General features: G+C 44.4%; 1 protein-coding gene across 1 annotated transcript; it reads left to right on the top strand.

Moving 5' to 3' along the window:
* The first annotated feature begins 1,757 nt into the window (after window positions 1–1,757).
* sipa1l3 (signal-induced proliferation-associated 1 like 3) lies at window positions 1,758–26,189 on the top strand. The gene is made up of 22 exons (XM_070905368.1): window positions 1,758–2,231; window positions 2,950–3,937; window positions 6,592–6,722; window positions 9,183–9,371; window positions 10,023–10,197; window positions 10,755–10,858; window positions 12,624–12,781; window positions 12,887–13,469; window positions 14,552–14,650; window positions 14,771–14,946; window positions 17,553–17,804; window positions 18,533–18,715; window positions 19,155–19,279; window positions 19,769–19,884; window positions 19,981–20,426; window positions 22,058–22,288; window positions 22,679–22,841; window positions 22,946–23,120; window positions 23,384–23,533; window positions 24,116–24,242; window positions 24,637–24,718; window positions 25,248–26,189. The coding sequence occupies exons 1-22, from the start codon at window positions 1,758–1,760 to the stop codon at window positions 25,440–25,442; spliced, it is 5,322 nt and encodes a 1,773-aa protein (XP_070761469.1). The 3' UTR covers window positions 25,443–26,189.
* Window positions 26,190–26,363: the final 174 nt, after the last annotated feature.

A 26,363-nucleotide genomic window follows, 5' to 3' on the forward strand; every position in this document is an offset into this window, starting at 1 on the left:
ACTACAGTTTGACTATAATAATTATATCTTTGGAAATTATTACATGCTGGTTGCAAGTACTAAAAAAATAGATAGAATAATATATAATTCTAGACCAAATCGTCCCTACTGGTTTTCCATCATACTTTGGCCAGTATGATCGTGAAACAGATAATAAATTGCATTCTGCGTGGTACTAATAAGGTCTTAAAGTCTGAAATTTAACTTGGGGGTGAACTCTTTAGCAACCCTGTTAATGGGACCCAAACACATACAGTAGACTGTAGTTGGCTGCCAACGGCTCCTTCTCCACATGTTGTCCATGTGGACCACTGCCAGCATGTTGTCATTGCTTTCTGTGTTTATAATGGTCATCCAGTGGAGTCATAACCACATCGTAATATTCTCCAATATGAATTCCCAGCCGGTCACTCTGAACAACCACAACATTCACAGCCCAGAAAAATATGACCATGAACCATTGAAGGTTTTGTCTGGACTGATGATGAGCAAAGAGTACAATGATTCAGTCTGCTGGGAACTTGACAATGAGTGCAACGCTAGTATACGTTTTTTTACATCATCAAACATGAAGTAGACATTAAAATTGAGTCTATGTATTCCTGTACCCGTGCAATGATGGTGTGAAGACATTAACGTCTGTAAATAGTCTTTATGTTAAACCTCAGGAGAGACGGAAGATGCTTCTGAGTAAACAAAAGGCTGGTGGATTTGTAAGACTTGATGCAATGTGACTGTCATATTAAAGCAGGCCGCTGTGGGTCACTGAACAATGTACCGCTCTCCTCCTTGCTCTTTCTTGACTCCAATCGCTCTATTTCTGGATGCACCGCACCTCACCCCTCCAGCTGTTGGGTCACTTTGTGCCCACTCCCTTTTCTGTCTCTCCCGAAGTCCCTATTCATCTCCTCATCTCTAAGTTGTAGTTGTTGGTTGTTTGGCTTCACGTCTCCAGAAAGAGAACAACAAAATAGCTTCTGCGTCTCAGCCATGTGGAGATCCGTGCCCACATGATGAATATAAGACACAGTAGAGTAGAGAATATGCTGCAGTGCTGACATGTTACAATTGTCTGTGTACCTGTACCTCTGTTTGGATCTGTATTACTTTATAGTCGGATAATCTTAACTGAAGTGTTTCATTGGTTTTAAGCTGTAGCCGAGCAGCCACAGCCTTCATGTCCTCTGGGTATATGAGTGTTGGTGTGTGCGCACACACTCACTCGAGTGCACCGAGTGTGTGATAATAATATCCCTTGTCAGCCTCCTGAAGATTAGCCTCAACGGGAGAAATCCTCTGTCATATCCTCTCACCTTATTTTCTCTCTCTCTCTCTCTCTCTGTCTTATCAGTCTTACATTGTTTTACAGCTGAGTGACTCGCTCTTTTCTGAATTCAGTGCTCAGTTGTTGTTTTTTTACACCTGTGGAGAAAATTTGGGTCACACAAGCTCTGTGATTTAAGAAATGCTGATTTGTTGGAATGACTTTTTTCCTTCGTTTTTGTTTTTGCAGATCTGCATTAGACTGAAAAAAGTTCTAGAAGAAGAAGAAGACCGGTCCTGACTCAAACTGGTCATCAATGGACCAGTGAAGTCTTTCCCACACTGCCCATTAAAAGCGATGTTTTTGGGAGCTGGAGGCCGTAGCACCGTCAGCAGAGTGTGTGTGGGGCCCCTCCTCTCCCTCTTTCCCAGCACCCCTCCTGACATGGGTTGCCAGCCCCCTGCCTCCCTGCCCTGAGCTCTCCTGGGGTGCCATGAACAGCTACAGAGACAGAGGGGTCACTTGCACCTCCTCGGACCTCCTGGATGGAGGAGGAGGGTTGCCCCAGCACACTCCGTTTCGCCACACCCCCAATGGCCACCCGGCTCTTGGCCCCACAGACCCGGCCACCCAACCACGCGTCTCTGTGCCCAAAATGGGTGTTCGGGCGCGGATTGCAGAATGGCCCCCGCGCCGCGCCCAGTCCAGGGAGTCGCTGCTTGAAAATGGCAGCAGTCGACATGGAGATGACTACTCCAATTTAAATTCCTCATCAGTTTTGTCATCTGACATCGGGTTGGTGCGGGGAGGAGTTGCCAGGTTGCCACGACGGCGGTCCAAGGATGTAGAGTTCAGAGGAGGCGGTTTTGGCGTTGAAAGAGGTTCCCCTTTTAGTCTAAGAGTGTTCCCTCCACTGAGACAGCGCTCAAACAGCGAGGTGACGCTGAGCGAACAGGACGAAAATGAGGTGAGTCTTCAGTCGCTGTCACACCTGTGGTCTGGTTCAAAGAAGAAATGATGTTGGCTTTCTGTAGCATTTTGTCTTTACACACTATAATGACTGATAGGTAGCTCTTTCATTGGATGTCATCCTGCTTCATCAGTACTACTTTGACCCATGTGGGGAAATAAAATTCCAGTGACTGACAGCAGGTCATGCTACACTTTACTGCACCTCATGTGTTGCTGCCACTCGACCTCATCTTATGTATAATGACAAACAGGTAGAATTACCACAAATAAGAGGCGTCTTGTACCCTAATGTTAGTGAGGTAGTTTCGCAACCTCTCGTTTAAACACCTTTCACTTTCTCATGCACAATGCAGTATGTGTTACCAAATAATGGCTTATAATTGCTTATATAGATCGCTTCCTTGGCAGTTCATGCTGTGGTTAACAGTAGTTCAGCTTTTGAATTCGTGCTAAAGTCACGTATATACTATTATATAAACGGTTGGTCTGATTTGCTTTTACACCACAAACAAACTGCTTCAGAGTTCGTCTGACAGCTTTCACACCAGCCTAAACTAACCGAACTTAACGGGCAAACGCACCAGTTTCTTTAAAATTTACCAAACAGGTTAGGTGTGTTTTTTTTCCCCTACATTAATGTTAAAATCAAACTTGTTTTGTATCCACTGATATGTCATTACAAACTGAAAAATCTCTCCCCTTTCTGCTCCTAGGTGGAGGTTCGTGGAGGCGGTGGGATGGGGAACATGTTCAGAGAGTATGGCAGCACCTCCTCCATCGACATCCAGGGCATTCCTGACCAGAGCTTCTTCGACATGCTCAGCCAGTTCCACCAGGAGAGGCCGGACCAGCGCAGCTCAGCACCCATACGCCTCGGGGAGCTGCTGAGCACTCCAGACTCACCGCCAAGCATACCCCTCCCCTCTGCTCCCTCGCCTGGTCCCACAGGTGGGGACGACAGAGGGACAGGAAGGAAGGACGGAGCTGAGAGAGTGAGGAAGAAAAGTGGAGGGACGGAGTCGTCACTGGGCACCTCCTCTCTGTTCAGGAAACTTAGGAGCTCTAGCCGTGGTGAGCTGGACGGAGGGAAAGGAGAGAGTAGTGAGGACGGGGGAGGCCGGGGTTCAGCAGACGCCTCCTACAAACCGTGGGTGTGCCCCAAGAGCTTTGTCCACTTCGATGCTCAGAGCATCCTGTTTGACCTCCACGAGGCGGCAGCTCAGCGGGGCTATGCCGCCCAGAGGAGGAACACCGCCACAGGGGCATCAGCTGCTTCAGTGTCCCTGTCTGTCTCCAGATCCTTGGCTTCCAGTGTGAACGACCCAGTTTACTCAAGTATAGAGGACCTGACCCTGAGCCTTGACCCTGGCTCCGCAGCACCCTCCCTGGGCATGGACTGCCAGGAAGGGCCTCCTGGAGCCCACAGCTCGAGCCCACTGCTCCTCTGCTGCCCCCACTTCCTCAATGAGACTGGGGGCCATGGGGAGCGCAACATCAGCTTCCTCAGCTCGTCAGCAGAGCGAGGAGGAGACGGAGGAGGAGACGGAGCGAGGGGTTGGCTGAGGAGGAGTAACGCCAGCGTCTCAGTGTTGGAAGTGCCGATTGAACAGCAGGTTACAAGACTGGACAGACTGAAACTGTACAGCATAGAGCATGTAGACCTGGGGGCCAGGTACTACAGAGACTTCTTCCATGGGAAAGGTAACACTGACATATACAATCAAACATATTGATTAAATTGATTATACATGGTTTTGCTTTGCAGTATTACAACATACATTAAGTCGTTAATAGATGCTTAAGCAGTTTTTATTCCAGTTAATTCTCATGTACACAATGAGAGCATACTTCAAGCAGGCATGGCAGGTTTATTTGCACAGACCCTTTCCGAAACAAGGCAACTCAAATGGCTTTACGTAAGACATAAAAAGGCATTAATGCAACAAGTAATGAATGAGCCATCTGGATGTTAAAGATACAGACATTCAGATATTTTCTCTTCCCCTTTTTCATACAGTATATTAGTGCTGAAACATTCTGCTTCATGCTGAAGACTTTCCGAGTAGAATTGGCCTCGTGGTTAAGATGCACACTGTGAGACCACAACTTCCCTGGTTTGAATCTGGCTGGCAGCCTCTGATGTCTGTATCTCTACTGCCTCTATCCATTAAAGCCAGATTATCAATTGACTAATCGATAAACTAGTCGGTTCAGTTCGAGATTAATCTTTCAGTCTCTGGTTACTTCTTCTCAAAATTGAAGATTTTCTGCTTTTCTCTTTTTTATAAACTAAATATATATAATAATAATATGCAGAGTTTTGGACTGTTGATCAGACTAAACAAGCAACATGAAGATGTTTCCGTGGGCTTTGAGAAATTATGACATGATGATGATGATGACATTTTATAAATCCAAATAAAAAATCAAAACATTTGCAAACAACATCATCAAAATAATATTGAGTTACAGCTTGTGCCCAAACATTTAGTTGATTAATCCGTTTTGTCAGAATATTTATGGCCAATATTTTGACAATTGAGTAATTGTTTAAGTCATATTCCAGCTTTTTTTCTAGCTTCTCAGATGTGTTTCTCCGTTTTAATATCATTATGAATGAAAACACTTTTGGTCTGAAGATGTAACTCTTGGATTCTGGGAAATAGTGATGAGCATTTTTCACAATTCTGACATTTTTAGACTAAACAGTTACTGAGAAGTTATCAGCAGATTAATCGATAATAAAAATAATCACTAGTGGCAGCTTGTGGCCCTACAGTATATACATACTGATCCCATGTTATACTCTGATTTCGGCCCCTTGCTGTTGTCTATCTGTATGAATTAGACAGCGTCGATCTCGTCTGTCCAGCCAGAGTTTCTCCAGTGTCATTACCCACATGTCATCCTGCGGCTGTTAATATCCAGCTGGGTCTGAGCAGAGCAGAGTGGGCCAAGCTGGCAATGCTCCCAGAGTTTTTATTACACATGTACCTGCCACTGGACTGTTGGCAAACTCTGAGCTGATAATACACCACCTGCCTTTCTGCGCCATCGCAAGTACCACTTAACATAGTCAGCCAGTGCAGCTTTGTTTTACATCTGGTTTTCAGTGTCAGAAGTAACACCTAACTTCAGGGAGGGATGATGTGTATGTGTGATGTGTGTTGTGTGTGATGTCCGTTCACAACATCACCTCTTCAGACGATGTGGATGAAACGTCCCCTTGGCGAGCATCATCTGGCTGCACCCTAATTAGTGACAGATGCTGTTAGGAGCACATGTATGCAAGTGTGTGTGTGTGTGTGTGTGTGAGAGAGAGAGAGACAGAGAGAGAGAGAGATGGGCCTGCAGCTACACAGATAAAGGTTATCGTTCCAAAAATATGTTCATCTGCTGACTCGTTTCCAGCTTAGCTGGCCCCCAGAACGTGTGTGTGTGTGTGTGTGTGTGTGTGTGTGTGTGTGTGTGTGTGTGTGTGTGTGTGTGTGTGTGTGTGTGTGTGTGTGTGTGTGTGTGTGTGTGTGTGTGTGTGTGTGTGTGTGTGTGTGTGTGTGTGTGTGTGTGTGTCAGAAAGCCTCGTCAAAAAGCTTTTTCACCACAGGACATGGCATGGAAGCTAAGCAGGCCTGAGTCTCCTAACATGTACGTCGTCCCAGTTCATTCCAGTCAGACGGGGGATAGAGGAGGAATTCATGTCAAGCGAGATTCCTCCCCGAGTGTCTGGAGAATTTGTCTTTCGACTCCCACGCTGCCTGTGGCGTTGGCATTACCACGGCTTAGCTTAGGAGCATTAGAAGAGGACATGCAAGATGCTTGTGAAGTGTGTTGATAACTTTGTCTCAGCCTCTTAATGGATGAATATATTGTGTGTCAACACTGTTAACAAGCCACAGAATGTTAATTGGCGACTTAAAACATCGGGATTTGACTGAGGACATGTTTGTTTGTTATAGTCTTATTGATTAATTGTATTTTATCAAATCCTCTATGAAGTGAACATCAAACATTTTCAGCATCTCTGTGGCCACATGACTATTTAGTCCTTTAATTCTCACCTTTCTTTAGTAGCAATTATCATTTTCTCTGGGTTACGCCTTGTGTAACATGTCACTGTCTTAGTCCTGGCCTACACATACATTACCTGGTATCTTCTTCTCTCTCTCTGTCAAACTCTTCTCTTATCTGTCTCATCTTTATCTCCTGATATGTACTGTTTTCTCTCTTCCCTTTATTAGTGTTGGTTATCAAACCCAAATACTGATAACTGACTAATGACTAATTTGTGAGTGAATGAACATTTTCTCCACAACAAAAACTTTTAACATTGATCATCTCTCCCTGTCCTTCACCAGAGCACTCAAACTACTTTGGGACAGATGATAAGATGGGCGCTGTGGCCGTGAGCATCCGCAGGGAGAAACTGGAAGACACCAAAGACCTGAAAGACCAGTACCAGTACCGCCTCATCGTCAGAACAAGCGAGGTATGCACAATCTACCGTTTGTGTGCGTTTGTCCTGGGGATTACTCAGCGATGAGTCAGTATGAGTGTGCACGCTTAAGTTAATTCCTTACCTACTTTCATTTTACCCAGCCCTCCCTTTGTATCCCTACCTCTGACTCTCCTCACCCTCTCTGCCCTGATTTTAACCTTCCCGCCTTCCCCCTCACCTCCTCTCTCCTCTCTGCCAGTGGAAAATTCCACCTGCCCAGTCTCAGCACAGCAAAGCCAAACCAAACACTGGCTGCTTGGGCCAAAGCTGCTCTCAGAGGGAGCACACCCCACCACTTTTCCACTCTGGTGGATCAGATACTCGCAATGTATTAAATGGGCTGGTGATCACGGAGAATTAGTTAAGATTCTCTGAAGTCTCCCTCAAAGACGTCACTTATGTTCAATTACTTTTATAGATTCTGCTTCCAGAGCACCAAACTTTGTATTTAACTTTGTTCGTGGTTGATGTGTATTATCAATATGAACTTATTATCGACTGACATTTAATTTGCAACTATTCTGATAATCGATTAATTGTTTGAGTTACTTTTTAAGCAAAAATACCAAATATATACTTGTTCCAGCCTCTCAAATGTCAGGCTTTTCTTTGTTTTGTGAGATATTAAACTGAATATCTTTGGACTGATGGTTGAACAAAACATTTGGACATTTGAATATGTGACCTTTGTTTTCTGGAAAACTGTGATCTGCATTTTTTAGACACAAGGACTAATCGATTAATCTGGAAAATAATTGGCAGAGTAAACTATAAAACCCTGGTATCAATGACTTGATCACCTGATCACAGGCAGCATTTTACAAATATTGTGTTAGTGGCCTGTCTTTACTTTTCATGGGTTGTGTTAAAGAGGTCTGAGGTCTCTTTGAATAGTTAGATTGACCTACTTAATATTTTATCAACACCTGTGTAGGATTGTCAAGGCACTCAGACAAACTTGCTTCTGACCATTGTGTGCATGATGTGTCTTCCTCTGTGCGGCTGGCGCTGTGTTGTTTTTTGCTGGATTACATGGCTGCCTGGCCTCATCACCTTAGTTCTGGTACAACAATGGAGCCTCTCTGCCATCTAAGTACACAGAGCTCAGCTAGCAGACACAGCCAGCACACCCAGGCCTACTGTTCCCACACAGAAAAAAAAGGGAGATTGATTGCAGACTTTATTCTCTCCCACTCGAGCTGCAGCTGCTCTCAAATATCCATCCCCCTAAAGTCTGTCATTTAATTCTGTGCAGCAGTGCTGACACAGCAAGGTGGAGAGACTTCTTCTTTCTCCCTCCATCACACATTTATACGCACCGCCCTCTGACATTCCTGCCCAGCGTGTCGCAGTCGCTCACTCCGCCGCCGCCGCACAGAAGCTGACGAGTTGAAACGACAGCTCCATAACTTCAGCTGTGTGTCAATCAGCTTTCCTTTCTCCTCGAGTCTCTGAGGTTCAGCTGTCTCTCCGGCCCCTGCCAGCTCCAGAGTCTGCCATGCATCTTTAATGAAGCTGTGTGTGTGTGTGTGTGTGGTGAGAAGGAGCAGCCTACTGTATCTGAGGTTATTATAGTCTCACTGTTGTGAAGCAGGTCAATTTCCCCTCACCAGGGAGCAGCACTCTATGGCAGCACAACACTGAGCAGAATATTAATTCACAATATTGCTTGACTTAAAATCCTCCACACAGAGCACTTTCACTGTGTGTGTGTGTGTGTGTGGCTTCAGGGCAGCAGGGCACTATTATGAGTAGTGAGACCATCCCTCATCTGATGGACCCACTTCATGTTCCCAGGCAGCTAATCATCCACCTGTCTATTTCCAGAGGTGTGGTACAGTAGCTGAGCCTGACCTCTGACCTCTCCCAATACCATTATCTTAATATCAGTAGTATTACTAGGCATGTTCTCCTGTGTCTGTCTTAATGTTACTATTTGCCCAGGCTAGGTCTCAGTCAGTCCTACCTGTTTTTTTTTGGTTTGTTTTTCTTAGCTAATATGTCAAAATAGAGTGATTTCTTGTTTTTGACACAATTTTTATTGTGATTCTAACAAGTAGAACACAGAAAACACAGCTTGTTACAACTGAGAGGATACAATACAGTTATACACAAAAAAGGTTTTAACCCATACCAATAAAGAAAAGAAGTTTAATTAAGCAAATATTCTTAATTTAAAGAGAAACGGAAGAAGACAGAGTGACAAAAAGTCAATAACCCCAATTAATTAGTGAGTTGGTCTTATAGAGGGTCAGCAAGCCTTCTGTCCCCAAGTTAGTAAAGAGGTAAACATAGTAGTAAATAGTAAAAAGTGATAGTGAAAGTAATAATATTTCAGTTCCTGGTTTGATTAAAGCGATCAATAAAGGGTAATCATATGAAATTGTATTTATTTTTATAATATATGCATTGCTTCCAGTTTCACAGCACATTTTATTTCCTCACATTTAGCTTGTGACCCTGCGAGGCTCCATCTTAGAGGATGCGGTGGCGTCTACGGGGAGGCACGGCACGGTGCGGGGTCTGCCACTCAAGGAGGTCCTGGAGCAGGTCGTCCCCGAGCTCAACGTCTCCTGTTTGAGACTGGCACTCAGCACACCCAAAGTCACTGAGCAGCTCCTCAAACTGGACGAGCAGGGGGTGAGTTATGTGTCTGTCTGTATTTGCATTTCGTTTTGGGGCCTGTGTGATAAAACTGGAAATTCGACAGTTGATTCAGCAGCAGCGATGCCTCTATTGAAACTGTTCTTTGGCAAGTGCCTGCTCAGTCTGTCAGTAGACATCAGGCTGGCTAATTTTAACTGCAACCCAAAAAATATGAACTGATAAAGTAACACAGTGACATATAGTATGCTCAGATATTGTGTATAAAAGTGTCTGTACAACTGATTTAGTGTTAGTGCAAAGTACAATTGGACTGAGGGCAGTGAAAGCTGAGTGAAGCAGGGTGTGGTGTGTTTGAGCATGAGTGTGTAACCATAAAAGCTTTAATGTTTAGCCATGTTATCTCAGCTTTTTATTTAATGGAGGGTGAAGTGCGAGGCGGAGGTGTTTTGCTAGCCGTGGACTTGTTTTTGTTTGTGTTGGTTTGTGTTGGTTTGTGTGTAAGTTGCATTAGAAGCACAAGGTTCAGTGTTTCATCTCTGTGTGTGTGTGTGTGTGTGTGTGTGTGTGTGTGTGTGTGTGTGTGTGTGTGTGTGTGTGTGTGTGTGTGTGTGTGTGTGTGTGTGTGTGTGTGTGTGTGTGTGTGTGTGTGTGTAATGTTAATGTTATCTCTCCACTGCCTCGTAGTTAAGTCAGAAGCACAAGGTGGGTGTTCTGCTGTGCCGTGCGGGCCAGAGCACCGAGGAGGAGATGTACAACAACGAGGAGGCATCACCTGCCTTCTCTGCCTTCCTGGAGCTGCTGGGGGAGCAGGTGCTTCTTAAGGGATTCACCAAATACGCCGCACAGCTCGACACAAAGAGTAAGTCTTCACCCTTTCAAACATGCACCACAGTCCATAAATGTGTTGGCAGCAGCACAAGGTTCAACATGCACTTCTTGTTTACTGTAATAAATGTATCACTTAATTATCATCTCCTGTGCGTAGAGGAAATAACTTATGAAACAATGTGAATGAGCCCACCTTCTCTTTTTCTTCATGCAGTTAGCTTTATAAATATATGAATATATGAATGCTTTAGATAAAACATGTGTATCCCTCACACTCACATTAGTTAAGTCTTCAATGGCTCCCGGTGAGGGCACAGAAAACACTCTTCCTCTTCAGAACTATTTCCTCTCCTGTTCTACAGCAGTGAGATCTTTTTATGTTGACCTGTTGTGATTTTATGTCTGGAAAGTGCTTAATAATAGCCAGGCCTAGTGCCATAACCCCAGCAAAAGCACAGTGACAGTCCTCATGATCGTTGGAAAAAACATCAGTTTGAATCAGGAAGTGTTTGGACTCATTTCAGGATCACAGTGTCATCTGTAGGTGAAATTAAAATATCCTTCTCCTCCTCCTACTCCTTTCTCCAGCGGACTCAACGGGCACCCACTCCCTGTACACCGCCTACCAGGGCTACGAGGTCATGTTCCACGTGTCCACCATGCTTCCGTACATGCCCAACAACCCCCAGCAGGTAAGAGCTAATGAGCACCCCTACCTAAATCCAGGACCATCACCTGGGCCTGTGTGTTGTGTCTCTGGCCACGTTTTTGGTGCCAACAGCTGAGAAATGCATCCATGACTGTCCTTTCATGTCACCCAAAGCCTTTTAGAGTCTGTCTGTGGTTGTTAGTTAAAGCCGGTTGCTTCGAGTCGTAAACCACAGCAAGAATTCATCAAGTGGAAACTCGTGACTTGTGTCGCCCTCTTCATTTAGAGTCTCTTTCCTCTTTTATCCCTCCTTTCTTGTTTTTATAGTCTTTGTTCTCCTTGTCTTGGCGTTTCTTTTCTCCCTTACTTACTGGCTTTTTCTTTTGCCTCTCATTCTTTAACTGGATCAGAGCTGGGTGGGGTTCAGTAGTGAGTAGTTTCTTTATTTTCTCCCTGTTTTTTTTTTCACTTCTTGAAATAAAGCTGCCTTCCTACACGCTCTCCTGGGCACTGTGTGTTTGCAGCGTGGGCTTCATGCGAGTGACCTGTGTGTAAGATAACATTTTGCTCGTTGGTATTTTTAATAGTTTGCATAAGTGTTTGCGTGAGAGACTCACATGGGTGAACACATGTGCTCAGACAGGCCCTGTGGGTGCTCAGGATTAGTGTACACAGTTTGTGATGTGTCAGCTCATCAACAGTGCAGGCTGTGGTGAAGTCATTTGTTCTTCCTCAAACATTAAAAAAATATCAAACTGATGTTGTGAATTGGAGAACTATGCTTTTATTACCCACAGCGTACATCTTACACCCCAATCTATTGTTTGTTATTGTAAACAAGCTTTTTTGACAGTTACATCATCTCGTTTAACATCTTGTAAATGTTGAGTAAACAAGAAATCTGAGGGTTACACCTTTTTTAATTGAGAAAAATGAAAAGTGTGTTTGAAGAGTTCATATTAGTATCAGCTCTTAAAATCAGAAAGTGTGATTTTATAATATGGCACAATAACTCCATCCAGAGGTTTTGAGACTGCAGCAGCATGGAGGGCTACTTGCTCAAATGAACCTCTAGGTGGCAGCATCTGACATTAAAAACAACCTGCAGTGGATGAACAGGAGGGAAGTGGAAATGTAGATAGTGTGAAGGCTCTGACATTCAGGAGAGAGGAAAAGGAGAACACAAGCTAGGCCTGCACAGTCATCCTATGTGACCCATGGTGAAATGTTCAGTAGATAACTGTTGAATTGTGCAACAGCAGTATATAGATAAATAGAAAACAATATGTTGATAAAATGTAAAATAAAACAAACTTCTTTTCTCCAAATGATCAATTCTAACATTTATAGTTAGTGTTTGTAAACACTACATCAAGCTCAATAATCCAAATTTTCAAAACTGCAGTCTTAGTAGGAGTGAAGGATGCTCCTGCGGCTCCATGCTGGAGAATGTGTGCATCTGTGGCCAAACAGTGGGATGGATTACATAATTGGTACTTCACACTTCCCTCTGCAGAAGAAGAGAGGATTGGCAAGCACCGCACCACAGACACAGCCTGGACGTCTCCTACACGAACACAGATAGACGGACAAACCAGCACACAGACACAAATAGCCCACACAGAATCCGAAAAACAAATTACATAAAGTGCTGTTGTTTGGTGTCTAGTAGTGAGCGTCTCAATCTCACATTTCCCTTGTCTATCGTTGACTGAGTCAGTGTGTCAATGCCAGTTATGTTGGCTCATTTTTTTATTTGTCAATTTTTTTATCTCTTCTCCTCTCTCCTCTCCTCTCCTCTTCCTCAGCTCCTGAGAAAAAGGCACATAGGGAACGACATTGTCACCATAATCTTTCAGGAGCCGGGAGCGTTGCCTTTCACCCCTCAGAATATCCGCTCACACTTCCAGCACGTCTTTGTTATCGTCCGTGTGCACAACCCCTGTTCTGAAAGCACCTGTTACAGGTAAATGTTGAGAACAGAACAAGCACATGTTCATTTACACACAAACATGATACAAATTAAAGTTTCTCACACTCCAAATCCTGCCTGTCTCGTCTTTTCCTTCAGTGTTGCTGTGACAAGAATGAAGGATGTGCCTCCCTTCGGCCCGCCCATCCCCAGCGGTGTCACCTTCCGGGACCCAGAAACCTTTCGTAACTTCCTTCTAGCCAAAGTTATCAATGCAGAAAATGCCGCGCACAAGTCCGAGAAGTTCCACACCATGGCGACACGAACGCGGCAGGAGTACCTGCGTGACCTGGCTGAGAACTACGTCACGAGCACACCCCTCGACACAGCCGGCAAGCTTAACAACCTCATCTCCCTCGCGTCCAAAAAACGCGAGCGCTCCAAGGCGAGGGAGGGAGCAGAGCTGGGAGCTGCGGGGGCCATCGCCTGGAGGGTTCAAGCCCAGGACTTCAGTGGAGGAGGGACGGAGCTCCCCTGTGCCTTGGGTTTGTCAGCTGAATACATCCTCCTGACAGACTGTTCCACCAAAGAGGTGGTGTTTAACTGTTTCTGTGCGGACGTGATCGGCTGGACACCGGAGCGCCTGGCGCTGAAGATCTTCTATGGCAGAGGAGACCACATTGCAGTGCGGGTACCGGAGGGCTGTGCACAGGACATCAGGGAAGTGGTGCAGAGATTGAAGGTGAGAGTTTAGAGCTTGTTCAAGTTCCAGTGTAGAGGGATAGTGACTATCAGAGCAAAACATGTACATGGGCACATAGCTTGACCATAGCAGAAGTTATATTTACATGTTTCTCACCAAAATGCACTGTGCGTATCTTTTGAGGCCTGACAAATGTTCACTGCCTAAAATGTTGGAAATCACAATGTGAATTTTAGGCCCACACTGAAAACATGTCTTCAGACCACTTAAAGACCTTAATTATACTTCAAGTATAGTCAAGTCAAGTCAAGTCTCTGTGATTTGTTAATATGTGATTTATTACAGTTTTAGCTTCAAAATTGGTGTTACTCCTGTGTTCTGTTATATCTGCTTTGAGGCATTAAGCTCAGGGGATTTCCTTTCCCAAGAAAACCTGGAAATTCAAGACTCTTTTTACATTCATAAACAACTACAGGACAACTAACAGGAGCAACTGTGAAGACAGTATTTTTTGAAAGGCCCTGGACAATGTATAATGTAATTATGCACATAAGTAAACAAAGCTAATAACCTTTTAAAACTATATTCCAGGCCAATTAGATTCATATTAATATATGAACACAAATATTATATAGCGTGAAGGTACTCTATGCGACCATATAACTCAGTTTTTCAGTGAAGTTGTGCTCTGGCTGATGAGAGGCATTTCATATTGTGATAATCCCTGGAAAAGTTGATGAATTAAATGCTGGGAAATGGAGATTTCCTGGACTCCAGCGAGCTTTGCGTTAATCCAACAGAAAACAAAATATTTAGAAAATCTTTAATCTTTCTAAAAATACCAAATACATGCATAGAGATTGATAACGTTTCCATAGTGCTGGTTGAAATAGTTTCAGGTGATGTCGCCTGGTACTTTGTGTGCATAGTGATGATATTATTGATGGATTTCACTATTAAACGGTCTTCAAATTTAATTCTGCAGGTAATGAACCTCCCTTTTTGCCTTTCAGGCTGTTTTGTGTTGTCCCCCTTGTTTTGGAAGATACCTTGAGACAATTTTAGTACACACATAAGAACATGATAATACTGTAATTCTAATCATGTCCTCTCCTTGCCAGTCGTTGACAGTGGGATGTGAGACGGTGGATATGACTCTGAGAAGAAATGGACTGGGACAACTGGGCTTCCATGTTCGCCTGGACGGCACTGTGGCTGAGGTACCGTCAGATGACCATCTGCCACACCAGATCTCATACTGAAATACTCATCTATGAAGATTTCTTGGCTGTACATCACTGGCTCGTTCAAAGACTTTTTTTTGTGGGTTTCTCGTGCAGGTGGAGGAATATGGCTTTGCCTGGCAGGCGGGACTGAGACAGGGCAGCCGGTTGGTGGAGATCTGCAAGGTGGCCGCGGTGACGCTGACTCACGAGCAGATGATCGACCTGCTGAGGACGTCGGTCACAGTCAAAGTGGTCATCATTCCTCCATACGAAGAGGGGGGGCCTCGCAGGTGTGTTTAAAGTCATGCATGTTGTATTTCTTTGAAGCTAAACTAATGACAGTGATTCATTTTTAAACAGTTGTGGTGAATACAGATGTTGGGGTGACATCATAGGAAGAGTCGAGCACTGAGTGATAGCAAGCAGTAGTGGAAGGACAAGAGTGAGCTAGAGTGAGCACAGGGACGCTCTTCACACAAACACACAAAAGCATGGGTGAGATAGTGGCTAGACTCCAATGTTCTGAGAGGATTTTTGTGTGGGAGTGTGTGAAAAGAGGAAGCGAGCGAACAGAGAGAAAGAACGATGTGTGGTTCAAGAGGAAATGGGCGAAATGAGGTTTGGAGACAAAAAGAAAGACGCATTTGTTCAACGTGAATTGACGAAATCCGCCTTTCTTTGTTCCTCTCTCCTTCATATCTAGTCATCTTGTTCAGCTTACCAGCGTCTTGTTTCCTCTCCTCCCACAATCCATCCCCCCACCCCCCGCCGTCATCCTTTTCCAACCTTTCATCTGCACACCCGGCCTTGACAAAGAGCGGAATAACGAGGCCTTATGAGATGCTGATGTGGTGTTACAGAATGGTTATGGAGGTGAAGAAATAGCCACAGACTGAGAACCAGGGCTCCTAAATACAGTAATCGTGGCTGGCTGTGTGATCGCACAGTGGTTAGAATTCTTTAATGTCGGAGGCAGTTTAATTACACAGAGTTAAATCCCTTTGACACGCACACACATGCACAAACACACACACTCTCTCTCTCAAGTAGCAGCTGATAATTAGAGTCTTGTATTTCACCCCCCCGCCCGCCCTCTCTCTCTCTCTCTCTCTCTCTCTGACTCGTTTGTGTGCCAGGCAAGCAGATTGCACGAGATTAAGGCCTGAAAATCTGCAGGGAAAAAAAAAAAAAGGAGACCATAAAAAATAAATAAATAAATGAGTGGAAGTGATTAATTAAAAATGCATGCCCCGTGCGAGTGAAAAGGATGGAAAAGAGGGAGGGAGAGAAAGGCAGGGTTGAGTGTATTGAGTTGGAGAGGCACGCTCGGTGAGGAGGACGTGTTTCAACACCACCGAGTGTGAGAGAAGTGGGTGGAAGAGAGAAAGAAAGAGAACGAGAGAGACGAGAGTTGGAAGTGTTTGTCCTTGCTGTTCTGGCTCCGTCGAGCACATGCAAAGATGGACGGATACAGCGGCGAAAACGTGTGATGTTGGAGTGTGTTTGACTGTGTGTGCGTGTGTGTGTGTGTTGGGGAGCTCCAGCTGTGTCACATCAGCCAGTGTGATGGAAGAAACACTGCCTGTCAACTTACTGTATGTAGACTCTAAGGTTTGTACTCGCTTCGTGTGTGTGTGTGTGTGTGTGTGTGTGTGTGTGTGTGTGTGTGTGTGTGTGTGTGTACAAGTACGAGGTCAGAGCATGTACTACTACTATGTCACTGTACGGATATTGATTGGATTGGTAGACCACACGTTGTGTTCATGTTCATTGATTAGCATTTCTAAATAGTGTGATTGTGCATGCTTTTGTTAAATACAGTGTCATTTCTTTTCTTTTCTCTTCTGTGTGTGTGCGTGTGTGCGTGCGTGTGTGTGTGTGTGTGTGTGTGTGTGTGTGTTCTGTCCACAGCTTTCATTTGATGATGTTTACATAGTAGCAGAGTAGATAGAGGGCTCAGTGTGACCAGGCTCTAGGATTAATCCAGGTTAAACACTAAAGAAATGCTGCCTACCCTGCTACTACTGGTATTTATCCATGCAGATAGTTTTATATATTAATTATGTTATTTTTACAGCAATGTATCCTTAAATAATGTCAGTTATTCAGAATAGTCCCAACTGCTCACTGTGTACAGTTTTAATTGGATCTATTTTCTGATAAAGAAATAGTCCCTTTTCTTGTTTGTTGTTGTTGTTGGTTAAAGCTGAAACAATTAGTCGATCAATAGACAAATTTTGATAATCAATTAGTTGTTTAAGTCCATTTTCAGCCAAAATGCCAAAAACTAGATTAGTTCATGGATACTTACTTGTCTTCTATGACAGTAAATTAATGTCTTTTGGTTTTGGACTGTTGGTCAGACAAAACAACACTTTTAAAGACGTCACCTTGGTCCAAACGATCAATCAATTAATCAAAAAAAACATTCTGCAGATTCATTTAAAATGAAAATAGTCGTTACTTGCAGCCCTAATTTGGGTGAACGGGCCCTTTAAGAGACACATCTCTTCATCTTACTTCAGTCTCTGCTGTGTTGTGTTTGTTTCTCTTTAAGTTCTTTTTTTATCCCACTGCTGCCTTGTTTCACCTCACTATGAATTTCACTTTAACTCTTCACTTTGACACCATTTCTCCACCGGCATCGTCTCTCATCTCCTTCTCTCTCTTCCTCTCAGCGTTTGTCTCGTCTTGAATACATTCTCCATGCATATTTGATGCCTCCTGCCCTCCTGTAATAAGCGGTGTGAATGAAATAATGATGGTGTGTAAAAGATATGTGCCGAGTATCAGGCTAGAGGCCTTTAGGACCACCCAGCCCTCCAGCTGGGAGGTAATATTTGCCTATTTCTGCCCTCTTCTTACTAACTATAACTTTCTCCCTCTGTCTCATCAGGGGCTGCACAGAAGAGTATGAGATGAAGACCATGGAGCAGAAGCCAGAATCTGAGCCTCTGGCTGCAGGCTACCGACCCTCCCCTCGCCCGACGTGGCGATGGGACAGCCCACCCATTCCTCCAGGGCTCCACAGTGCCCCCAACCCACAGCGCTGGGCCCCCATGGGTCCCCCACCTCCTCCACTGCCCCGCTCACACAAGACTCTGATGCCTGTTCCCTACAGGGAGCCGCAGCACCTCAACTCTAAGAGGTGAGACTCAGAGCTGCTGTGCTGGATTCAGTCACATTAGATTACAGAAGAGACCCAGTTGGGTTATTTATAGCACCAATATTAGCAATGAGACCATTTCTGCAAATAGAATTTACCTGTCACAGATACTACAGCTGATAATATTATTTGAAATCTCTTTTTATACAATAAGGCAGTAGACCGTCATAAAATATAAAGGTATATCTTTTTTTTTTTTTAAATGATACATTATATGAATAAATGACAATAAAGCAGATGAAAGTACAAAGATTGAAGTACATAATGTTTAAACAAGAACTCAAATCTTTTGTTGTACTGTGATAGACGGTGTTTGATTCACTCAAAATCGGACAATAAACAAATGTTTTTTTTCCCGTATATCACAATCTTGTCCTGTAGCATTATCTGGTTCCAGATGTCAGAATCACCACCCATATTACTGATTTGTTCAGTGATTTAAATTTGTCAAAGCTAAGTATGTTATAAGTGTAATGCTTTGTTTAGGATAGCCTTCTGAAGGAGGGATTGTATTTTTGTTCTCAGTTGCTAACCACACGTGTCACTGGAGTGTCACACTGCCCACTCCCAAATGTAATAACTGCAATCGAATCCTGGCAGTTTCTAACTGAATCACTTGTTTTGCAGCGTGTTTCTCACTTGATATAGGTAAATGATTTCTTGTTTGTTTTTCTCTCTGTTAACCATCAGCCTTTTTGTGTGTCCTCCAGGCCAGTGAGCTACCCTGAGAACCACTACAGTCTGTCTCCTGCAGGAGGCGACAGAGTGCTGCCCTACAGAAACCCCTCAGCCAGCTTCTCCTCACCCTCCTCAGGCCTGGTCGGCCTCTCCACAATGGGGCCACCTGGAATCACACCAGGCCCCTTCGTACGCTACAAACCTTCACCTGACAGGTGTGTGTGTAGTCTTTTGTTCTCCGCGCTCTCCTCGTCACTCATTTGATCTCCATCTTGATTAAACATGTCCAATGTTACTCATAACAACTGTTTTGTGTGCTGGAGGTGGATTATATCTGTTCATAAGAATAATGTGGCGCGTTCAGGTCTGCAGTTAGACGTGTATGAACACACTGTCTCCCAGAGGAAGGATCTGTTGTGTGGGTGGCTCTTCCTCACAGTGTGGAGGTTGATAACATCTCACTCAACCAGATGAATGTCTTTTTATTCAACCGCCATCAGGATGCAAAATAGAAACTGAAATTCTCCTCTGCTCAGTCAAATCCAAACTAAAAAGAGATTTATTGTAGAGTTAACTTAATGCTCTCTGTGTTATTTCATATACAACTGACTGTGGCATGAATGTGTTTATTAATCAAATACCCCCCCTGTGTAGATATGGAACAGGACAACGCCCCCTGCTACCCTATGAGCCCCACCTCAGTGTGGACATCACCTCCAGTGGAGAGTCTTCCTCAGGCTTCACCAGTCAGGAGAGCACCATGGAGCGTTGCAAGACGGGTACGTCACCTTCAAAACATTTACAGTATTCTTATATTAACAATCGATCACGTGACTACTTGTATGTGAAAGGGGATAAAGAGCCAGATATTTCGCTCAGGAGTTGGTAGAGGCCTAAAAGAGAGTGAATATTGAACTTACATTCATCAGGTGGCCAAATGAATGATAATGTTGCTCTGTATCTGCTGGATGTGTAACTGTTTGCCAACATGTTCGCCACTCTTATATGATATGTGGCCAAACACTAATTTATTGCAGGTTGTAAGTTATTGTCTTTAACTACATTCATGGTTTCTCTCTTGATTCAAAGTGTGTGTGTGTTGCACAGTAGAGTAGAGATAGCTGAGTGTGATTTAGTGCGTTGGTGGGTGGGTGGCTAGGAGGTCAGTGTTGAAATGTGCTATAAGTATTTAATCCTCTTTGCCAACCATGGAGGTTCAGAGTAATTTGTTTTAATCCTGCAAGTGTCTGTGTGTGTTTTCTGTCTAGAACCCCTCTGGCACGTCCCAGCATCGTTGTCTCGGGGGCCAGGTGGTGGAGGGGGGCAGAGGAGACTGACTAGACAGGATATCCCGGGGAAAGACTCTCCAAACAGACACTCGAAGGTCAGGCTCGTCATCACCCCGTCTCACTTGTTCACCTTTACCTTCTTTGCCTGGTCGCCTCCCTGAGTCTGAATGTTGCCCTCTTGTCCTCTGCAGGGCGAGACTCAGTACTCCAGCCACTCCAGCAGTAACACTCTGTCCAGCAACGCCTCCAGCAGCCACAGCGACGAGCGCTGGTTCGACGGAGGAGCTGGAGGAGAGCGAGGAGGCGGGGGTTGCCTCGGCGACCCAGCTGACCCCGACCCCGATCTTCTCAACAAGGGGGGGTCTAACGACAGCGGCATCGACGCCTCGACCCACTACAACAACACTCGTCACGGAAACGTGTCCAACAGCCAGTCCCACAAGCCCGTGCACTGCTTTGCGACCTACGGTGGCATCCAGGAGCTGTCCGTGGGAAGGAGCGGTGGCGGGGGAGAAGCAAGGAGACGAGAGTCTTCGCCCATCATACCGGCAGCAGCCAATCAGAACAAAGGGTACCGGACGAGGACATTCCCGCCTCCTGGCTCCAGTGCTGATAAAATGGATGCTTTCAAACCCAGGTAAGAGGCTGGCTCACTGATGAGATGCATCTTTTATGGCACATTTTATGAAGCTTATATTAACTAACATTAACCTCAGTGAATGATATGCCAGCGCATATCATAAATCTTGCAGTTTTATGCTGCTTAGCTTAATGTACTTGGTAATAACTAAATAAAATTCTAACAAGTTTTTAGGAATCTTTAGTGAATGATGCACCAAGCAGCAGCAGTGCACCACAGATCCTTTTGCAACAATAGTATCATACATGAAAAAGTATCTTTTAAAGGGTACATTAAGGATTAAAGCAGCCTAATCCTTGTGAAACATACAGATCATCATGATCTCCTCTGCTGGTGGACTTGTCACTGCCCTCCCCACATCATCTAAACGCACAAACATACACAGGGTTCGACCACTCTCTGCTGGATTAAATCAATCTGTGTTTAAACCCTGAGAGCCATAGACTCTGATGTTGCAGTCTGGGATGTGTTGGACCATCGACATAATACAGACATGAAATTAAAGCAGAAGGCTTCAGAACACAGATGATTCATCGCAGGTATTGTGCAATCAGTTTGACAGATAGTGTTGTACGATTTGTTTTGGTTAGAGGATTACAATATGTTCTTTCTAAATGATAAAAGGGTCAGTTGAATAATTTGGATGTTTTAATAGATATTGTTAGTTTGTTTTTCAGTGGTGAAGAATTGGTTTGTTGGATAAAGGACATTTCACGTTGCATGATAGATGATGGTAGTTGTAGTTCATAACTCTTCTGCTGTTTACCTTTTGCTGTCAATGGCATTGTATCAGCATGGCAGTAGCATAGCATCTGCTGCTGCTGCTGTTGCTGACAATACTACCTGGACTTTAATTGCATACTCTATCTTCATTGTCTGATCAATGAAGAGGAGGAAAGGAAGATGTATGCTACAAGAATAAATTCTGCTCATGTGGAAAGACAACACATACAAAGAGCAGTAGAAGAAAGTCAATTTACATTTACGTCCGGTAAATATGAAGCGACAGCCAGCAGGTGGTTAGCTTAGCATAAAGACTGGAAACAGGGGAAACGGGTAGCTTGGCTCTGTTCATAGTAACAAATATTACTAATTAACACATTCAAGGGGGATTCTTGCATATTTCCCTATGTCAAAATGCTATAAGTCATTGCTAGTAGGTCTTTTTGTGACATTAAATATTTGAATGATCTTGCAAAGGGTATAATAATTAAACCATATATGTAACGTGCAGTGTTTGAGCACAGAAATCTTTTGTTCTGTTGGAGAATATGATTTTATCTGCGCGCTCCTCCCTGTGATCTAAATGTCTTATGTTTAAATTAATGTACCTTGCATCGTGGTGCGTCACAAGCTATCTGTGACATGTCTGTTGAGATAATATGACTATAAATATTAATCTTTTCCCATGAAAAGGAGGTTAGACCAGCAGACATTGCCTATCCTCTGACATGTATTGAGTGAACTCATTATACCATAGTTGCCGCCTCTGAGAATCTTCTAAAAACTAACTCTCCCTTTGAAGTGAAATCCAAACATAGCTTCCTGCGGCTAACTGCGTTCAAGAAGGCAGTCTTTCACGTTGAATGCATTAATCACGTATCTGTGTGTCTTGTCCATCCTCTCAGGGCCTACACACCGCAGGGTTACAAGACTCCGACAGCTGAGAAAGCCCGGCCTGTTCGAGCCGCTACAACAACACCCACTTCAGCCCAGTTAAGCTCCATCCCGCTGTCTAGCTCTGCCCCCAAGGCCTTCTATGGGAAGAGCAGACAAACGGCTTGGCAGACTGAAGACACCAGCCCTTCACCTTCAAACGCAACCACGATATCCAGCTCCGACAGCAGCAACAGCAAGAAGTACGCCAGTGACTGAGAGCTTCAAATGATAAGCTTTGATTTAGAATCATTGTCCTCACTAATGACATGGGGGTTGTTTCTGACCCTACACTACTTTTTGGTCTCCACCTCTGAGCAACGATCTTGCTTCTCCCAACTAAAGATTAGAGGAAATATGAAATAATAAGCATAACTCTGAGCAGCAGAGTTAATTATCTCTGGACCCCTGAGATTTATCTCGTGATTTGCTCTTTTGGACGAGCCTCAAGCTACTAAAACACTGACCTGTAAATGGGCTGGAGGTGTAAATGGTTTGGGTCAATGTGGAAAGACACAGGAAAAAGACATGATTAAGAAAATGCATGCTATCTTATGTGTTTTTGGTACTCATGTCATGTCTTGTATCTCCAGGCAGGTGGATACGAACTCAAAGAACGTGTTTGGACAACCTCGGCTCCGAGCGTCACTGAGGGACCTGCGTTCTCCACGCCGGACGTACAAAAGCACCATTGAGGACGACCTGAAGAAATTGATTATCATGGACAACCCGGGAGAGACGCCACAGAGAGATCCAGTGAGGAACACACTTACACTTGCAGACCATTACATCAGGTCAACAGTCTTACTTTGATGAGCGTGCACACACAGTTCTGATCTCTGTCACTTTCCTTCCTTTAGTCTCCCAGACGAACCTTGCAGCGCACCTTCTCAGACGAGTCCCTGTGCAGCGGGCGCAGAGAGGCCAGCTATGCCAACTCTGAGAACCAGACGACTCCTACTGACGTGCTGTTCACCTGCACGCTGCCCACGCGCAGACACGCTGTCTCCTCCAACCACATGCAGAACAAGAAGGGTGAGTTTGAACCAAACCAACTGTTGTCCTTTTGTTTTCAGGTGGACAAAACTCATGAAAACAGTGTTGAATGTTCACTGCTGAGTTTATCAGCTGCCAAGTTTCATTCTGTGGGGATCCAAGCAGTTGAGTGGTGAAAGCAGTCCTGTTAGGATTGTTATGTTCACAGTTATAACTTCTGCAACCTTGTAGTATGTAGATGCCATTGTTTCCTGCAGAGATTTGTTTACTCACTGCAGTTGTTGTCCTCTCCTGTCCATCAGTGCCTCTGTCTGCCTCGGAGCTGTCTCTCACAGAAGTTAGAGACAAAGTTCCCCCCCTGAGGAGGCTTGATCCCGGACTGATGCCTCTTCCTGACACAGCCTGTGGACTGGAGTGGTCCAGCCTGGTCAACGCTGCTAAAGCCTACGAAGGTGAGGACGGAGACACTTCAAGATTAGGTTTGTTCAACTTAGGCTCAGTGTTCTGCATGTAATGTGTGGGGTTTTGTGGCGTTTTCTGTTGAATCACACAACTGCTTACTGTAACCTTATTATTTATTAATATACCTGCTCTGTTGTAACGGTGAATTTGTAAGATTAAAAAACAAATTAACCAGCGTTAAATCTTAAATGTCTAGCGGATGTGAGACATATTGTCTGGATATTGGGGGTTGACCGGTTTCACCTTGTCTCGGCTCTCTTCTGTCACACGACACTCCTGGGAAAGAGAGTGCGTTCATCTACACCTCGTACCCGATCACCTGCTCTGCTTCCCAGCCTCTGTTTTTTTCCTTGGATCTCCTTCCTGTCCCTTGTGTCCTCTACAACCACAAAGACTATCATGGCACAGTCAAACACACTAGACTCAAGCCAACACTTGATCCACGGCCTCACCCGCTGTCAGAGTCCTCCTGTGCTGAGGTGTGATTGTGCCATGTATCCCCAAGGGACACTTGAGTAAAAAGACTCATTCATGCAGTTTTTAGAAAGTACGATTATGTGTCTCTGTTGCAGCACAAAGAGCAGTTTCCCTCTTCTCACTGACTGAGCCGCAGGTTGGAGGTCTAGACATGAGACCAGTCGTCAGTCCAGTTCAGTTTCACACTCCTCAGACACCTCGGACCACACCAACCTTCAGCGGGTATGTCAGCCTCACTGTCACACAGACGTAAAGTAGTGCAGGAATACAACTCCTCTAGATATTCATGTTTTGTTATAACTTTGTCACTACTGCCTCCTTGTGGTAATTTCCATTACTGCCAGGTTGTTTACTTCTCTGTATTCTCACTGGAGTAAACAGTTGGTTGTTTGAGTTGCAGTACCAGTTTCTGTCAGAAAGGGTGTTTATTTTTCTACCAGTGAGCAGCAAGAGTAGTATATTTATGAAACTGAAAAGCTTCAGGTCAAACGGTTACACAGGAATTAATGCGCATGCGCAAACACCAGTAAAACCTGTCCTGCCTAACCACCTGCACCACCTGTGGGTGTGTATTTGTCTCTATGCAATGTAATGTGTGCTGCGTGTGTGTTTACAGCGACGAGGTGCCCAACGATTTGTCTGGTCGGCTCTACCACCTGGAAGTGATGTTAAAACAGCTCAACACTGATCTGGAGAGAGTGAGAATCTTTTGCCTTTATTAAACAGTTAAAAGTAGAAAGTCCCGGGCCAAATCTGTACCCAGAACATGATAGTAATGTTGCATGCGCCCACTAGGAAGCCCACTGTCTGATTTTTTTTTGACACTTTTACTGTCTCACACTGTAATAAATCAGCTTTTTGCTTGTGTAAATGTGTGCATTCAAGCTACTCCTAACAAGATTTGCCTCCCAGCACCTTTAAAGCGCTCTAACCAAAAATTTAAATCTTATTTGTTTAAAACTGAGGGTAACGAGGGGTTACATGCTACTTGTAGGCAGATTTTTGTTACCATTGAACAGAGCCAGGCTAGCTGTTTCCCCCCGTTATGAGTCTGTATGCTAAGCTAAGCTAACTGACTGGCTGTAGCTTCATGTTTAGCGGACAGATGTGAGAGTGGTATCAAGTTACAAAATTTCCCAAAATGTCAAACAATTTTTTGATAACAGTGAAAAGTTCTATCCATTGTCCAACTGTAAAGTCATCATTTCTCTGTGTCTCTACCACCAGGAGAAGCAGGACAAAGTCGTTCTGCTGGCAGAGATGGCCAACCTGAGAGAGAATAACCAGCGCTTGCAGGAGGAGAGCCTAACAGCCAGTGAGCAGCTGCGCAAGTTCAGCAGGATTTTTACGCACCTCGACAAGACAGAGAGTGACCATGAGGCTCACTCCTTAACACAGGAAACTGACTCAAAGAGGGAGTGATATCATTACCCGCAGAAGAAGAAGAAGAAGAGCATGAGATTTGGGCCACAGAGGGAGGGTGACTTTGAGAGAAATACTCTCTCAGTACCCATGATTCCTTGTACACACGGGGGCTGCAGAGGTCACAAAGATGTCACCTCATTCAGCTTCCACTGGACTGCCTTAAACCGTAGAGAGAGCAAGAAAAAAAATCTGATTTTTAAAATGCAACACTCCCAGAAAGTCTCACCAAGTCTGTGCGCAGACAGAGCAGAGACCCTCCCTCTCCATTCCCTGAGCCTGTTTATTTTTATAAACTGAAGTCAAAAAGTCTTATACACTTGTCATATATATAAATACATATGCTACTATGCCAGAGGAGCGAGTAGGAGAGGACTGTGTTAGAGAACACTACATCACCTGGAGAGGCCTAATACTGTTCCTGCAGCGAATCAGCCAAAAAAAAGAAAAAAGACTCATTACAGACTGCATCTCCCAGAATGCACTAGCAGTAATGGAGGCTCTACAGACATGGTACTGTAGATAGATGCCTGTGTGGTACAATTCTCATGTATCGATTTTATCTATATTGTACTGATATTGTAAAACAGTCGTACTAAAGAGGTGTGTGTGTGTAACTGATGGTACAGCGAATACTCAGAAGCATTATTGCACAACAGTGTTTGTGCTCAAGGCAAGATGCATTTTATTACCCTTTGGTGTGAGTGTGTGAGAAAGAGGCTGAATGTGATGGTCTGTTATAGGACGTTTGAGTGATGAACAAAGTAGTTTACTGTAATATGAAACTTGTGGGCCACAATATTCTTCTTTCTTCCGTTTACATGGATGACCCGTGGCCCTGAGATGTGAAACAAGCCATCAGTGAGTGTTGAGCGAGTGTAAATGGCCGATGTCATAAAGCTCAGTGATGTAGTAGTATCA

This window comes from Enoplosus armatus, chromosome 5 (genome assembly GCF_043641665.1).
Source record: "Enoplosus armatus isolate fEnoArm2 chromosome 5, fEnoArm2.hap1, whole genome shotgun sequence".
Classification (NCBI taxonomy): domain Eukaryota; kingdom Metazoa; phylum Chordata; class Actinopteri; order Centrarchiformes; family Enoplosidae; genus Enoplosus; species Enoplosus armatus.

What these genes read in the sequence shown, in the direction of transcription:
- sipa1l3 (XM_070905368.1), top strand. Translation starts at nt 1,758, where the DNA reads ATGAACAGCTACAGAGACAGAGGGGTCACTTGCACCTCCTCGGACCTC. An exon ending in CTCCAAACAGACACTCGAAG is followed by an intron (nt 19,885 to 19,980) that starts GTCAGGCTCGTC and finishes TGTCCTCTGCAG; the next exon opens with GGCGAGACTCAGTACTCCAG. An exon ending in ATGGATGCTTTCAAACCCAG is followed by an intron (nt 20,427 to 22,057) that starts GTAAGAGGCTGG and finishes CCATCCTCTCAG; the next exon opens with GGCCTACACACCGCAGGGTT.